The sequence below is a fragment of the Sinocyclocheilus grahami genome, unplaced genomic scaffold (assembly GCF_001515645.1).
Source record: "Sinocyclocheilus grahami isolate Dianchi unplaced genomic scaffold, SAMN03320097.WGS_v1.1 scaffold78.1, whole genome shotgun sequence".
NCBI lineage: Eukaryota > Metazoa > Chordata > Actinopteri > Cypriniformes > Cyprinidae > Sinocyclocheilus > Sinocyclocheilus grahami.
In genome coordinates, this window is record NW_015505257.1 from 576,887 (window position 1) to 593,810 (window position 16,924).

General features: G+C 41.2%; 1 protein-coding gene across 1 annotated transcript in view; it reads right to left on the reverse strand.

Moving 5' to 3' along the window:
* LOC107586135 (protocadherin-1-like) overlaps positions 1-16,715 on the reverse strand; it is a 108,645-nt gene extending 91,930 nt beyond the window's left edge. The window contains exons 1-3 of the mRNA XM_016273375.1: positions 16,082-16,715; positions 9,813-10,631; positions 6,971-9,157 (exon numbers count right to left, since the gene is read on the reverse strand). Coding sequence (XP_016128861.1) covers positions 6,971-9,157; positions 9,813-10,604 — 2,979 coding nt within the window. The 5' untranslated portion in view covers positions 10,605-10,631; positions 16,082-16,715. The remainder of the gene's footprint in view (positions 1-6,970; positions 9,158-9,812; positions 10,632-16,081) is intronic.
* Positions 16,716-16,924: the final 209 nt, after the last annotated feature.

Here is a 16,924-nt window from a genome sequence, read left to right on the forward strand (position 1 = left end):
TGATCAGAGAAATGACAAGCAACAAGTGCTACTCTACACTGCCCAAAAAACTTGAGTTTGAATAATCAGTGGCAAATTCTTTAAATATAAAAAAACTTACTTACAGTCTGTGAGTCAGAACAGCTGGCATTGTAGTCTACTCTACCAGGATCAGGAAACAGTCCTCCATAAAATGCGCTGGACACATCTGAATATTTGGGTTAAACTGTTCTGGAACAGTGTTGTAAATACAACTTAACCACTGATTTCTAGTCGTGTCCTCTTTTAGAAGGCCAAACAAAGTAGTTTCGCTTTCACAACGAAACAGCATTACACACCGCAGCCTTGAGTGAGTGGAGGCCGGAGGCCTAGAGTGAGCCGCGCGCGGCCTAGAGTATGCAGAGGCCGGCGTGAGTTAGCAGAGGCGGGCGGGCTTGAGAATGGCACGGGCGGCAGATTCAACGAGGGAGCGTCCGGCGGGCTTGCGGCAATCACATGTAACGACCCCGGGCTGGACTCCGCTTTGTCCACGGTGAAAGCCGATCCGGCGATCGACAGCGCAAAGTTGATGTATTTCCTCAGTGACCAGCACGGATCAGCTCCAGGCATGACGAAGCGGATATAGTCCTCTTTTGAAGGCCAAACAAAGTAGTTTTGCTTTCACAACGAAACACAGCGCCTTCACGACATGGCGGCGGCGGCAACAACAATACTACAGCGAGAATAAAAGTTACGCCTTCTTTCTTTGCGTGAACATTTGGGTGGCGTTACGCAAATCTTCCCACATCGTGAAGTAGACATGTGGGGGCGTGTTAGAACGAGCCGTTTTAGGTAGGCGTGGTTGACTCTTAACTTTTATAAAGAATATCTCTTTGGATTTGAGACTTTAGTCTTTGCAACTTTACAGATCTTCTTTATGCACCAAGAGCTTGTAACACTCCAAAGAGAAAGGAAAAATTTAAATCACATCATATGACCCCTTTAAAAGGGACAACAAAAATTGTATTATACTGACTTAAAAAAAAAAAAAACTTTGCTACCAATTCCCTTTTTACAGTGTACATCCACCAATGTAAAGAAAAACAAGTAAAACCACTCAGATGGGCTAGAAGAAAGCCGGAAGAAAGAGAAGCATCAAGGAGTTACAGCAGCAGGAGAGAAATGGCATAGCACATTATTGAGAGAAGCATTGGTGCTAAGCTGCTTATTGATAAAAGCACTAATCTGCCTGGCGGAAGGTAAAGGAGGCTGGAATGAGTAGTGATAAAATATTTGAGCTAAAGGCAATGCCATCAGGGAGTTGAGCCTATACCTAACTTTCCCTAAAGTAGCTTCTCATTTTTTATTCAGTGCGACTCTGACCATCGGTGGCTCAAAGAGCGTGTTTCTGTCAGCGGTGAAATGAGACAGGGGCACAGAATACAACTGCCACTGCCTTTCATCTGCTCAGGCAAACAGCTAGAGATATAGAGAATTTCACTCTTTATAGGCCTGTCACAGTTATTACAAAATCACCTGATTGATCTGATCTGATCTCATCTGATTGTGATTATCAAGCACTTTAAATTCCAATCTCATATTACCATCCACAGTTTAAGGCAATGTAGAAATTCCATGAAATGTCTTTATACTGTAGATCAGCATATCACTATAATTTAAAATCCAGGTTGGCTGAGTTTCAAAAAGCAACACTTCTAATGGAAAGTGAACTAATGACCACTATTATTTGTATGACAATTATTCATTATTGTGTCAGCCCAACCTATCTACATTCATCCTTATCGTAGCTTCTCTTCTCATATCATAAGCAAGAATGTAATATGATGAAATCAGAGATGCTCTGCCTCTGGCGCAATAAAAAAATGACATCGCTTCGTAAACACCCATGTAGAAAAATGCTTCCAAAACAACATAAATCAAGCTCCTTGTGGTTGTGTGCAGAAATATATTTGGGAGGAAATGAATCTGACTGTGAACACTTGCATATTACCATAATCATTATAATTATTGTTATCCTTGTCTTTGACGACACTATCATTAGTTGCACATCTGTGTGCTTATGTGGTGCGCTGCGCTTCGCTGTCGAACTGCTCAACAACATCAGCCATCTCCTTCGGTGACAGAGAAACAGTGTCCTGCCAGTGAAGCACCTCCTGGGTAGGGGCTGTAATCCCTCTTAACAGGTAATCATTGGGATGTTAGATCGAAATCGCCAACAACGCATACAGGGACTGGACCAGAGGCGTGAAGATTTACGCAAGTCTTTCCACTACTCAAAACCTCAAGTTTCTGAAAAAGTTTGTGTTCTTTTGAGATGAAAGGAGAGGGAGTGAGAGACAGAGAGATATGATCCAATTCTACGGTGTCATTTCTGCAGGGCCCATCCCAGCATGCTTGTCAAGATCATGAGAATCGATTAGCCCAGACTCAAAATGTCATGTCGGCCTCATTTATTTGAAGTAGAGATCCAACAGAGTGGTGATATCTAGTGAATCATTTTGGCAGAAGAACCGGCTTGAACATCCTAAAATTGGTTGGTGGCCAAAATGTGGTTTGACTACAAAATGGCTAAGAAAGAACTATAAACCGTCCTTCGTGGCTATACGTCTTATCGCTACTGGACAAGACTACTCATTTGCAATATGTCTGCCCAGTGCACTAAATCCCTGAGCGCTTGTCCAGGTCAATCGATTCTGAAGTGTCAGCCAAGACCAGTCCGTCCGTAAGTGCCAGCAGAGACTTGTTAGTCCCAGAGAGACCCTCCAGCGAGATTTCAAGAGCAAACAAGAATGCATATCTGACCCTCCCCATTGTCTTCACGACATCTGCCATGTTGACACAATCATACCAGCTGTAGGTGCAATGGAATTTGTTCTTTTTGTGCTAATTGCATTCAGTATGAGTGATCTCTGTGGAATATAATTGCAAAGCATTTCTTGATAATTACTTAGTTGTTCGCTCCTGCAGGCTAGAGGGAGAGAGGGTGCCACGAACTCTTGAATTCCTGTAAGTGCAGCAGTTGTCTTCACGCTGAGCATGAGCCTGTGAGGCCTTCGCACCTGACAGTAGATTGGTCCACCGAGAGGGAGCTGAATGCCGGCAGTATTGTGCTCTAATGAGGAGCAGTCTGAGAGTATTATGGGCTGTATTCACTGAGGGGAGATCTGAGAGGGTGGGCGCCAGGTTTTAGGTTTACGGCTGCATTCTGCTATGGATAATAGCCAGAGCTGGGTTGAGCAGATGCTCAAAATGTGGGATTCTGGGAAGGGCCTCGAGGCAGCCTCCATAAAGGCAACACTGGTTCACATAGAGAATATTTGAGTAGGAATATTTACTCTTTTAGCTTCTCTTGGTGCCGGGGTTGATTTATGGACATATTGGATTTGTTATACTGGCTGCATAATTTAGAAAAGTGAAAAAGGAAAAGACAGAGAGAAAAATGAAGAATGCTCTGTAGAAACATTTTTGATGGTAGATCCTCTTATCTTAAAGCTTCGCTTGCCAGAGAATATGAGGCGTGTGTGGTAGATATGAAGATAGAGAGATGGAGTGGTGATAAGGCTTGGCTTGGAGCTATTTTTCTGCTACAATGCTTTTCTAGTCTGCACTTCACTGCTTTTACTTAGTTTTGCCATGCCCTGGATGGTCAAAGCAGTCTCACAGAGTAAGGGTGAGCTGAATCTTATAAACTGTATATAGAGTTATGAGAAATTTTATACCACTTTATCTATAGTGTATGACTGTATCACGATAGTTATTTGTCCTGGAAAATCAACTAAAAACGGTTTAGTTAATTAAAGGTGAAGTGCGATATTTCTGCACCATTAGCTGCATCACATGGAATTACAATCTGTTTGTTTGAGGGACCGACTGGCCTGGATATATTAATAATGGCTCAACCATCATATTAGTTTGTGACAGAAGTACCTGTTTGTCCAACCAGTGTCTTAAATGTGTTAGGGGAAAACATTATTTTTGCAATTGTGTTTTAATAGTAATAGTGGCACAGAAATAAAAAGAAAAAAAAATACATTCAAGTCAGAATGTGTGTCATGTTGTGACTAGGCCTGTTGCAATAATCAATATATCGACTTATCGTTCAATATATGTACATGACATCAATCATTTTTGGTGACGCAATATATTGCCCATTATATTTACTTAAAAATTTATGTCACCATGTTTTTTACATTCCACTCGCGCCTGTGTCTTTTGCAGCTTCTCGTACATAACGTGGTGTAGTCATGAGGTGCTAATTCAAATTTAAAAAATGCTTCTACAAAAAAAGTTTCATCTGCAGATATGATCTTGTTTAGGGATCTGTGCCTTTGTGCATACTAATATTTTGATAATTAATTTTTATGATCTAAATATTCTTAAAAAGTAAAAGTTTGTTGTCATTTGGAAGTGTGTAGGCCTTCTTGCATTATTATGCTGTTACATTATGATTATATATTCAGTGGCATAAAATGGTCTTTAAAATGACAATAATATCACTTATCGCAATTATTTCTGGGGCAATATATCGCACAACAAAAAGTTGTTATCGTGACAGGCCTAGTTATGACATGGACAATAAAGCATTTATTTGACATTTAAAGAATGATATCATCAAAAAAATAAAATAAAAAAACCCAACACTGCATATTAATTCTACTGAAAGTTGTGAAACACACACTGTGCTTCACACTGCTCCCTTTATAAAACTTCCTCCCCATCAATAAAAGCAAAGCATTCATGCATACTAATATGTATAGATGCAAAACCTTTGCCAAATGAGACATTTCTACCAACTCACAATATATACCATCACCTGCCCAGCCACAATATTAGTGTTTTATGAGTGCTCTTCCAACACACTGGCACTTGCAAGGTTAGGAGATGTGTTTCACTATTAAAGCCCACCCCAAAATCCAACCTTAATCCCTGCCTCCCAATCCTCCTCCCTCCAGTAGGAGATGAAGGGCAGCCCATGGTGAAGAGGGGGGGAAACAAATTGTTATCTCTGTCTAATAAGGCATTTTAATTGTATGGGTTTAATTTAAGTACAGATTTACAGCTTCACAAACTCTCATCATGCCCATTTAAAAATAACTGGGAAGGTCTCTTCCTTGATCCCCGTCTGTGCGCTATGTCTCTCACTCAAGGCTGTTCCGGAGAGAGAGGAACACATCACAAAAAAGGTGTTAGATCTTTGCCATGACCAAGCTAATTATCAGCACTGTACTTGATGAGCCCATGCAGTCCCCTCGGTAACTGTCACAGAGTCTAACACATTTGGAGGTTATAGGGAGAGAGTTTTGGGAAGATCCATGAACTGTGAAAGCACAAACACAACACACAGCAACACATTCAAACAAATCTCTCTTTACGGAGTCAGGCCATGCCACTGTGAATTGAGTATTGAGTTTTTTTTTTTCACAGCTCAGGAGAAGTCTTTTCGAACAAACAAACTCCTCTTAATGAGTTTTTTACGGACCAGGAAGGAAAGCAGTGAAGCCAGTCATCATGCTCAATCCTCAATGGCAATAAACGGCAAACAAGGCCACTATGTTTACACTCATCAGAGCTTAAACTGGGAGAGCTTGAGCCAAGGATGTCACACGCACCTGAGCACATTGCCACGCGCACTGAGTCATCGGTGAGCATATTACCATTCGTTCTGTCACGCTCCACTCTCCGCATCTGTCACTAAATTTGGCTGAGATTGAAATTTTTTATTTTGGTCAATCTGTTAAGCCTGATGTGGGTTTGGGATGGGATGGAGGGGGTTCCCTCACGAGTTCACATCTGCCAAGAGATGTCACATGAGTCAACATCTGTCCCTTGTTTATATGCCTATCAGTCAACTCTCACAGATACAAATATCCATTTATGTAACGCATGGCATCGAGTAAGAATTTGATCAGTTAGGTTGACTTGCTGAAACCAGTCCACAAACAGGAAACTCAGCCCACATTCACACAAACGGATTACATGAGTGCATCCAGAAGCCTGGAAGTACACACACATAGAAACAATACACACCAATGCAGTACGCTCTCCATAGCTGGAGTCTATTGTCACTTCCATGCCATATGCTGTCCATCACGGTGTGGGAGCTGCCATGGGTAACTGTTCTCCCCAGTCAGTGAGTCTGCAAGGCCTGCACTCACCCTGACTGTCATCTAGCATCTGCTGGCTTTATCAAACACCAGACTGGTACTGACGGAGTCAGGACCCATGTGCCCTTGCTTTCTGTCTCAAGCCTCTGCCCAGTAAACTTCACTACCACTCTCCCTGGAGATTACACTCAATTAGAAATTTCTTATGTTTCCCCTTAATCGTGGAATTTGTTTTTGGAATTTAATTTGTTTTGTACAAATCGTAGCACCAATTGCTTTACTTTTTCCCCTTGGATTCCATCTGAAATTAGCAGGTTGAATTGGCATCTAAATGGGTTAAGACTGAATTGACATCTGAGCCAAAGAAAATGACTTTGGACTTATTCAATAGCAACAGATCACACAGGCCCCTCTCACTGAGTAGATCGGATTTCATGAGAGATCTAAGAAAACATGAGCTCTAGCAAATATGCCCATTTTGCACTCTACCTACACTACAAAAATACAATGAAATCATTTCATGACTGGACATTTGTCTGATCACAAAGTAAATTGAAGTGTATTTTCAGACAGTGAACTGGTGGCCAGAGAATATATAAAAGGGTACATGATGCAATACAAGAGCCATTTCTGTCATCTTTCAAACAGACAGATTCTTGTATGGCAAAATGGTCTTTTCATGTCATACACTGTGAATGAACCCACAACTAACGAAATTAGGAGAATCATATTTAGCATATAGCATAATATTCATATATTGACACCCACTGCTTTAGCACAAGTACCACTCTGAACAAGATTGAAATGACCCATATCAGTAATTGCAAGCAAAACCAATTTTTCCATCACAGCATTACACATACAAAATCAGAAATAAAGATTGGTACCGTTTTTGTGCTGTATTTTGGTTGAGTGGTCTTGTAGCTGTAATCCGAGTACTGGTCTGAGCCGGTGGAGTTGTCATCACCGCCTGTTCCCACAAAGGTGTTGGCAGCAGGGAGCTCCTGGACAGCCTGATGCTTTTGGGAGGCAGATGGGGACTGGGCCTGGAGCTGGATGGAGGGCAATGGGGAATTGGAACGGTAGTGTCTGCCTAGGTCAGGGCTTCCAGGCGGATAAGTCAGAGGCAAATGAATCCTGGGGCTGTCGTTGACCCCATCGAGGTTAAATTTCAGACTCTTTTGAAGGCTGACTTCCTCATCCTCTCCAAGAGGTTTAGGTGACTTTGGTGGCTTACCTTTTTTACCCTTTCTCCCCTTGCCACTTTTTGGCCCTTGCTTGGGGGCATACAAATCTTTGGTCTCCTTCTTGCCAGCCTGATAACCACTCTTAGCTTCTCTTTGAAGGCGATGCCTGATGAAGACTACTACAACAATCACAGTGACCACTCCCGCCACTCCAGCTAAACTGCCATATACAATGTTGCTTCTTTGAGCAGCCAAACCGTAATCTGGGTCTCCTGCAATATCCATGTCTAGTGGGGTGTACAAGCTATGCCCCACAAGTGCCTCCACATGACTTACGTTGGCAATGGTTTCATTTACGTAAATGTGTACCAAGGCAATGGCGTGGTGGGAAGGTTTGCCCCTATCGCTCACCTTTACCACCAGTCGATGCAGACCATTATGTTTTCGAGTTAGTTCCTTGGTTAATGTGATCTCACCATTAGATGGAGTGATATAAAAAAGGTCATGTGGATTTCCCCCAGCAATGCTGTATACTAGCTCAGCATTGGAACCAGAATCAATGTCCTCAGCTTCGACCACTTCCACAACACTGTCTGGAGCAGCCATAGGAGACAGACGTATGAAGGATGAGTTAGATGGTTTGGTGACAACAGGGGCATTATCATTCTCATCGAGGACATTGATGGTCACTCCAACGTAAGATGACTTTGGTGGATCCCCTCCATCTACAGCTTTCAAGCGGAATGTGTAACTGCTCTCCTTCTCTCTGTCAAATGAGATACTGGACAGAATAGTGCCAGTCCCATTCTGGATCACAAATTTGCCCACATCCGGTTCCACAGAAAGTTGCACTTGAGCATTCTCACCCTTGTCCATGTCCTGTACTGTTACCATGCCAACAGGGCTAAGGGGTGACATGTTCTCCAAGACTGAGAAGCTGTATCCACTCAGCATGAACTTGGGATCATTGTCATTCCGATCAAGTACTTTGATTACAACTGTGGCAGTACCCTTGTGACTGGGAACGCCTTTATCTGCTGCATTAACACGGAACTCATAGCGCTCCTTGTGCTCACGATCAAGAGGGCTCCGAGCACGTATTTCACCTGAGTTAGGGTCAATCTCAAAAAGTCCCCTTGTTGAAGAGTCTGCAATAATGCTGTAGACCAGCTCTGCATTAGTGCCACTGTCTGCATCTGAGGCGACTACATCTACCACCTTTTCTCCTGGCTGGTTCTCCTCAGCAAACTCCACTTCAAACAGAGTCGGTGAGAAAATGGGGGAATTGTCATTTGTGTCAGTCACTTGGACCTTTAGCGAGTTAGTGCTGGACAGAGCTGGATTGCCTGAATCCACTGCCACTATCTCCACCCGGTAGTCCCTAACCCTTTCATAGTCCAGAGGTGTTGTTGTCTGCAGAAAATACTTCCTCTTGTTGTCAACTGATGAATCACTGGCTGGCCGAAGCTGGAAAGGAACATCACCAGCAACCACACATGTCACCACAGCATTCTCTCCCTCGTCCTTGTCTGAAACCTGGACTAATGCCACTGCAGTGCCTACAGGCATATCCTCTGAAATGTTTGCTACTCCATCACTATGGGTCACAAGACCAATGCCTCGGATTTCCACTGCTGGTGCATTGTCATTTTGGTCAGTCACATCAATAGAAACATATGTTTTAGAACTTTTGGGCGAGGGGCCTTTGTCTCGTGCAACGACATAAAACTTCAAATTATTGATCTCCTCATAATCCAATGGGCCTTTGACATATATGATGCCTGATGAGCGGTCTATCCGGAGAAGTTTTGGCACTGGATCAACAGCCTGATGTAATGTGTATTCAATCTCACCATTGGGACCCAAGTCCGAATCATTAGCCTTCACCTGCAATAGAAAATATAGTTACTGAAACTTTGAAAATATAGTTATTTCACTGAAATAAATTTAAATGAAAAGTAATAAAAAAACAGCTAAATGGATTTTACATATACTCAAGACAATGTACAAAAATCACTGTAGGACAAGACTGCAAAAAACATTCATTAACATTCAGTGGGTTTTTAAACAGTGAATCTATTTATAACACAAAACTGGGAACATAGTCAAAGCATTGCATAACAGGATTTCTGGGGCACATGCTATCTATAAAGAGTGGGGTTTCTTAAAAGAAACTTCACAGACTACTCAGATCATCTCAATAAGTTAACCTTAAAAGTTATAGTGATTTACTTATTTAACCAAATGAGCATGTAGGCTATTTTATTTAACCAAATTAATGTGTATTTTTTTTACTTATTTATTCTTTAACTAGATGAATGTGTATGTGATGATCAAACTGGATAATTCAAATAATTAAGGAAAATGAATCTAGTAAGTCAGGCCCTGCTCCACTGATGTAAGATATCAAAGTAAAGAACAGACAGCTGGGAGGTTGGAAAAGCAGCACTCATTAAAATTTCACACTCCAACATGATGCAACAGGCAATTTATCTAGCTTTGTTCAGATATAAAGGTTGACTTAGCATGTTTGCCATTTTACCTGTAACACAGAATGTCCAACTGGGCTATTCTCTGCGACCTCTGCTTCGTAGGAGGATTTTTCAAATTGGGGTGCATTGTCGTTGGCATCAGCAATGACGACCCTCAGCAAGGCACTGCTGTAACGAGGTGGATTGCCTCCATCCACAGCTTTGATGGTGAGATCGTAGGAGTCTTTCCGTTCTCGATCAAGGCTTCCCAACACAATGAGTTGAGGCAATTTTTCACCTCTGTCCTCTGCAACTTGCAGACCAAAGAGTGCTACAGCCTCCGGTCCTGCTGTTAAGGTGTAGTCAGCTACTCCATTTCTCTCCGTATCTTTGTCAGTGGCCAGTGAAATTGAGAAGAGTGCCCCCACGTGGGTGTTCTCTGGAACTGAGAGGGTTAGGACAGGTGAGGGGAACTGTGGTGTGTTATCATTGATATCCTGCACTTCGATCCTTCCCTCTACCAGCCGTGGACTCTGATTCTGAATAAGGTCTGTGACAGACACCTCAAACTCCAGAAAGCAGGGCTTGCCCTTATTACGACAATCCTTCAGTGTCTCTCTGTCTATGGGGATCTCAGTTGTAAAGATATCTCCAGTTTTGCCATCAACCCGCAGATAGGGAGTGCCCACCTCCAGTTTGTACAGGTGTCCAGTGTCTGGAAGGCCCTGGTCAGCCGCCAGACTGCCAATCAGTGTGCTCGGAGGTTGTTCCTCATGCACGCGATATAGAATGCCACCCACCGCACCACTCAGCAAGTCCAGTAACAGTCCCCACAGCAGAAACAACACCACAGGGAGATCCATGGGCCCTTGGAGAGGTAACACCTCAGTCTGCAAAACAGTGTGGAAAAACATGTTAAATCGTAAACAAGTGTGTCATGTGGTACTCATTTGAACAAACATAGAAAAACGAATTTCCTTTTTTCTTTTAATTTACTTTACCAGTGAGGGACTAGCCAAGGGTGAAACAGAATGCACACAGCACACACTGTTTTGTGTACACATTGTGAGCACTAAATCCAAGGCTAAGAGTTGTAAAAGCTCTCCGGAAAATGCCTCTTCCCCCGACACCACTAAAAGCCTCCTCTCTCATTATCTTACATTATTTATCATCCTCATTTTTGAGCAGACGATTACTTGTATGTAAAGAAAGACAATAAAGACCTACTGTACAAATGTCGTTCAAAAAGGTGTTTGAAACCATGGTAATGTTTTCAACTTCAGCCAATGATTTAGTACCTTAATTGCTACAGCAATGCTTAATTTCTTAAATCTGGAAGTTACATCATCCCTATTAATACCACAGAGGAAAATGTTAATTTTTAAGCCTTTTTTTAAGATGCTTTTGAAAATTAATGATTTAGAAAACGCAATAAGACACTTCTTAATGGACTTTTTAATAAGAAGGTATGGGTTACTGTTAGGCTCGAAACAACAGCTCAGCAAGCTTTGTACTATTTACAAAATAAATTAAACCATCTTACATGCAGTTTATAATGCACTTTCTTCAACATATGCTTAATCCAATGCATATTCACAGCCAGTGATGGGGCTATTATTTTGGATGACTTCACTTTAATGAAGGTTACACTCATTTGATTGGCCCATAATGTAAAATAGGCAGTTTCTCAATGCAAAGTGCTGATGAGACAAAAGGTACGAAGAAGACTGCTAACACAGCAAAGGAACCATTCAGCATCACAGAATGTAAGCTGAAAGATTCCCCTCAGTGAAACACTGGTATATTAAGACACTGCACTCTTAAGTCACAGAGCACCTTACGGCCAGCCCTTATTTCAAAGTACAGATTTACTCAAGACAGATGAGGAATATCTGTCCTATCAAGGCTCAGAAGTTTCAGGCTAATTTACACACTGTAATGCTCATGTTTGATTTTCAACCTGCTAGGCCTCCTCAGTAATTACTATCCTCTATTTTAGCATCTGCTTTGATCTGTATTTCCCTGGATCCAGGTTTCTCTCCTTTTTAAGCACCATATAGTTTTTGAGTTTAATTATTTTCTGAGTGAGATGATGTTGCGCCTTTAAAAGACAGTAGGCAGTTTATTCATCTGGGGCACTTAATGCTACGGTTTTTGAAGACCCCATATGTTTATATGCAAAACAATCATGTAACATCTAGAATGGAGCATGAGTCAAACCAGAATCAATACAGGCTTTGCAAGCAGCCATGATACAAAGGAAAGTAAATAAGTGTTATACAAAATAGCTAAACACAAGAATGCATAGAAATCCAATCAGAAATCCAATTCCTTCGTATCTGTTAAGATTGGGAGTGCAGCATATTGATGCACTAATTGCCCAGGTATTGATGTGTCCTCTTTTTTCATTTGTAGGGCAGTCTCCTGTCGATTTAGCTGTGCTGATAGTGTATAGGGTAAAAACATGATTGGGGCTGTGGCATAAAGCACAGCCTCTGAAGGCCCAGGCAATAACTTGCACTCATGGCAGTGGGAAGGTGGTAATGCAGTGAGCAACCACACCAGCAACCACAAGTAATGCAGTGAGACTGGAACACTGGATCTACTGCTACAGACATGTAAAAATGCTCCTAACGGTGGTGATATGTTGGCCCATGCATTATGTCTTAGTGGAGAAAATGCAATTTTGTGGCGTTTTGGTGCATTGTTTTTAGGGGTTCAAGCACGAAGTGCTGAAACCCTATTGTAATTGTTAGGATTTTTATTTATTTTTTAATTATTATTCTTCTCCCCTAAAACTGATCGTGCAGACCAAACCGTAAGGCCTAGAGACTTGAAACTTGGCCAAATGATAGAGCTCAATTTGGGGAGAACCTATCAAAGTCTCAGCCCAATCGGCCAATAGGTGGCGCTACAGCGCAAAAACCTAAAATTTCAGACATTTTTGGCCCTAACTCGTGCACCTTTTGTCGTAGACTCAAAAATTTTACATCGTTGCGATCCTTGGGTTAGCCCGAACAAAAGTAGAGGAGTCACTCAGATTTTCTCTAGGACGCACGGTTTTTCCGTAAAATTGACCTATATCCCAAACTTACTTTTGCGAACTAGTCCTAGGTTTTTTGCCTGATCGGAACCAAACCACTGCAAAAATATTTGGTGGACATTGAATATCAATAATTATTAAAAAAAAGTTTAAATTTCCATTGTTGCGCGAAACCGTTCCCCAAAAAGCGTCTATGCTAACGTTAGCCAAATGTTATTTTAGCTATAACTCTTGAACGGAATGAGATATCTTCACCAAACTTGGTACACATATGTATGAGCTCAATCTTTGGTCAAATAAAAAAAATTGCGCAGCTCTGCCACTTGGGGGCGCTATAAGACAGAAAAAACAAATTCAGCATCTCTCATGTAAAATGATACATAATTTTATTCTAAACAAGCATGACAAATTTAAGAGAGATTGGGCAAAAAAATAACACTTTAACAGTTATAAAAGTTAAAAACACAAGTGTTGTATGAAAAATTGCATCTATAACCACTAGATGGCAGCGGAAGACCACTAATGGCCTCATTAAATGCCCTAAAACAGTACTGTTCATAGGTTAGGTTATGGATTCATGCTAGACATTATAAAATCACTGTTATAACATTTAAAATCACATTGAGTCCAAATTTACCATTTTGTTCATACAGACATATCACATTTTACAATTATGCCAAATTATGATTACAGTGAAACCTGAAAATGACATGTAAACTCTTAAAAAGAGAAGACTTGCAATAAGTTTTGTCACCTATCATTTATGTCAAATATCTATATCTGCAACAAAATGTGTGTGAATTTATGTCTGTGTCTGTGTGTTTAAGTATGCTTATTGAGTTTTAATAAACTAGTTTAATTATTTCAGTGTGTGTGTGTGTGTGTGTGTGTGTGTCTGTGAGCATATTCTCCATTTTGGATGTGTTTTACTGTCAGCCATACATCCAGGTTGGCCTAGACCCTAAAAGCATACCACCTTCGTGGCCTTAAAATGCTTGAACCCCGGCAATTGCTGCTTGCAGCTATATTTTGTTTTTGTTTTTTGTTCTTCTCAGAATTTATAAACCTTAATGGCTTTAAGTATGCTGCTCCAAGTAAATGACTAGTGCATGTAATGATTTGTGACAAAAAAAAAATGCAAGCAATAAACCTGCCTACAACTGAGGAACCTTCAAGCCAGTTCTACTGTATAACCACGCAATTCAAACTGAATAGAAATTCACTGACGCAGCACTGCACTACATAGACAAAAGCACAATAACTACACATTTTGTCAAAAGTGGGTTATGACCGAAATTGGGTCTCTTAGTCTATGATCTGTCCTCTGACAGACAGGTCTAGCTGAACTATCCTCAGATTCAGAGAAAACAGAGTATAAAAATCAATCAAAAAATTAAGCTCTTTTTCCTCAGTTCCAGCACTGACATGGTTATTGCATTTTGCCTTTGTTGGGGCGGTTCACAGGAAAGTGAAAACTTTTTGCTGAAAAAATGTGTAAGGGGGAGGTTCATTTGAGTGCTTTTTCATGCCACATTTGACAGGCTGTAGAAGCCATTATCATTTTTAACTCCCTCAGCAGCCACAATAAATTGACAGAGATTCATACATGGATTTAGCAAATCGTAGTAATAATAATAATATTAAAAATGTAAAACACGGAAACATGCTTTACATAAGAGACTCTTCAAACACCCCAAGAGCATAAGCACTTCATCTCATCCTGATAAGAGTCTACAAACACTCAACAAACTATTTAAGTGCTGTTGATTTTTAGCTATTCAGAGTGCCTCATGAACAAAAGGTTATTATAATAGCTCTGAACTCAAGTGTAAGCACCAGAAAATATGTTGATGAAAACATTAGCTATAGGGTCTGTTTCAAAGGCATCAGTTGGTTTCATGCTGTGGAGAGGCAAAGAGCAGAACATATGTTCACTATGTATCACTTCCCTAGTGAACGCTGGTAAACACCTAGACAATCTAAACGAACCTGCCACATTCAGCCAGTGTATCAGGCTCACACAGTGCTGAGACTATTCAGAGGTCTGTTGAAAATCCAGCACAAGCACTTTCAGACAGAACCCTTAGTTGTACATTTCAAGCCTTGCTTACACTGCACAAGATGCCTGCAACAATTTCAGAAATGAACATGCGGGAGAGCCACCCTAAACAAGTTCTAAAGTCATTTTCACTCTGCTCTTGAGACTGATAGTTCATGCAGACTGATAGTTAATTTTATTTTCCCTGAAGTATTGTGACCTTTTATTTTTCTGCAGTGCTCTAAATCATCTGTTATCGCATTCATTCAGGTTCAACAGGTTTAGCATTTCAGCTCAGTCCAATTAAATCAGTTACTCATATTATTAGCCATACCTTTCCCTATGGACAAACGCTGGGCCATTTTACAGGCAAATGGATTCAGAAATGTCTGTTTAAGACCATGCATCCTTTGCATAAGCTCATTAGGAATATATAATTTATTTTATTGTAAGTGCATTATTAGTTTGCTTTTTTGTTATTGATAGCTTTATGATAATGTATGTATCAATAATAATAATAATTATTATTATTATTATTAATAATAATATAATCTCACAGGGGGTTTGTCTTGGATTTTATTTATTTATTTATTGTAAACCCCACTTTGTAGACGCATACCATCCTTTCCTTTGAGCTCAGACATGGTTGTGGGTTGAGATGGTGGATGGGGGAATCCTATCAGTCTTACTGGGATTTGACCAAACATTGATCCTGCTGTTGACCCAGCCAGCCCAGGTGGGCGCTCGACTGCGATTTCCTTTTTATCTGCTGCCCTGTGGAATAAAATCCAACCTAGTGCTACTAGATGACGAGTTACTAACGATAATAATGTTACACATGACTTGCACTCGCGCACGGCAAACAGCACATTCAACTGGTCGTTCGGCAACTATCTTCACCGCAGCTGGATCCGTACGAATAGATGTTCGATCTTTACAGCACTAATAAATAAGAATCGTGAATTCGCGTCGCATTAAATACTAGTGGCAACAAACAAGTGGTTATTTGTATGTAAACCTAAACAGCCCGATTGATTCTGCGGCACATAAACCCCGTCTAAATGCGGTCAGAATCTCGAAATAATAAGGGCTGCCACACATATCACTGAAATCGATATAGGCACTCTTTCAAAATCACTACCGTTTCTGCAGTGGCATACCGCTGCGTATCGAGGATTTAAATATGAGCCATCGACATAACGAGCATTCCCCTCAGCTTTATTCATTTTCCATTGGCGTCAATAAAGTTCATTGCCTACCTTCGTCGATGACTTTTTCCTGCAGAGACCGAGGCTTCTTGTCTGAGGATCAACTACTGCTGATGTTTCCTTCGTGGTTACAAGGACCCCTAAACACCTGCTTTAAAGAATCCAGACATCAAGAAAACATAACATCCTTTCGTTTGAAACCAATCCATAAGTGGACGCGTTATTTTCCCACGCCATTCCCACGACTCCGCGTCAGTTTGAAAACGTCGGCACTCATTTAAGTGTTAATGGATTGGAAATTACGGCTGATGATGGGTGTTGAAATGTCTTTTCTGTTGTTTCTCAACACAAGGACAGTTCTAATACGAGCGACTCCCCCCGGTGCAGTCCATAAATCCTCAAACAGTCATTTTAGGAGAGTACAGGTTCTCACAAATTTTGACAGTGCAGCTCGTTATTCGTTACGGAATGATAGCGTAATCTAACGGAAATAATGTAAAAATGTTAACAGTACATGGCAGAACGTATGGAATCGGGTTTTCCCCTTCGCTTTCCTCAGAAGTAGACTATCAACGCAGTTTTGGCACAGGGATCTTCTCCGCACAGGGTTAATCCTGCATTTCTATGCATGGGAGAGAGAGAGAGTGAGGAGATTTCTCAGCACCGCGCGCTGTTGCCCCTCTAGAAGCGCGCACAGGCGGACGCGCAGACCGACAGGAGGTGGGGCTCTTGTGCACCACAGGCTGTTTGACGAAAAAGGCACAATTAGGTTAGGAAAATAATTGTTAATAGCCTAATATATATGGCCCATATCCTTTTTAATGCGTTTCATCGCTTCCTATTAGCAAGACAGATTCGTGAACAAATCGGGTCAGACCTCTTCAGTGAATTGTT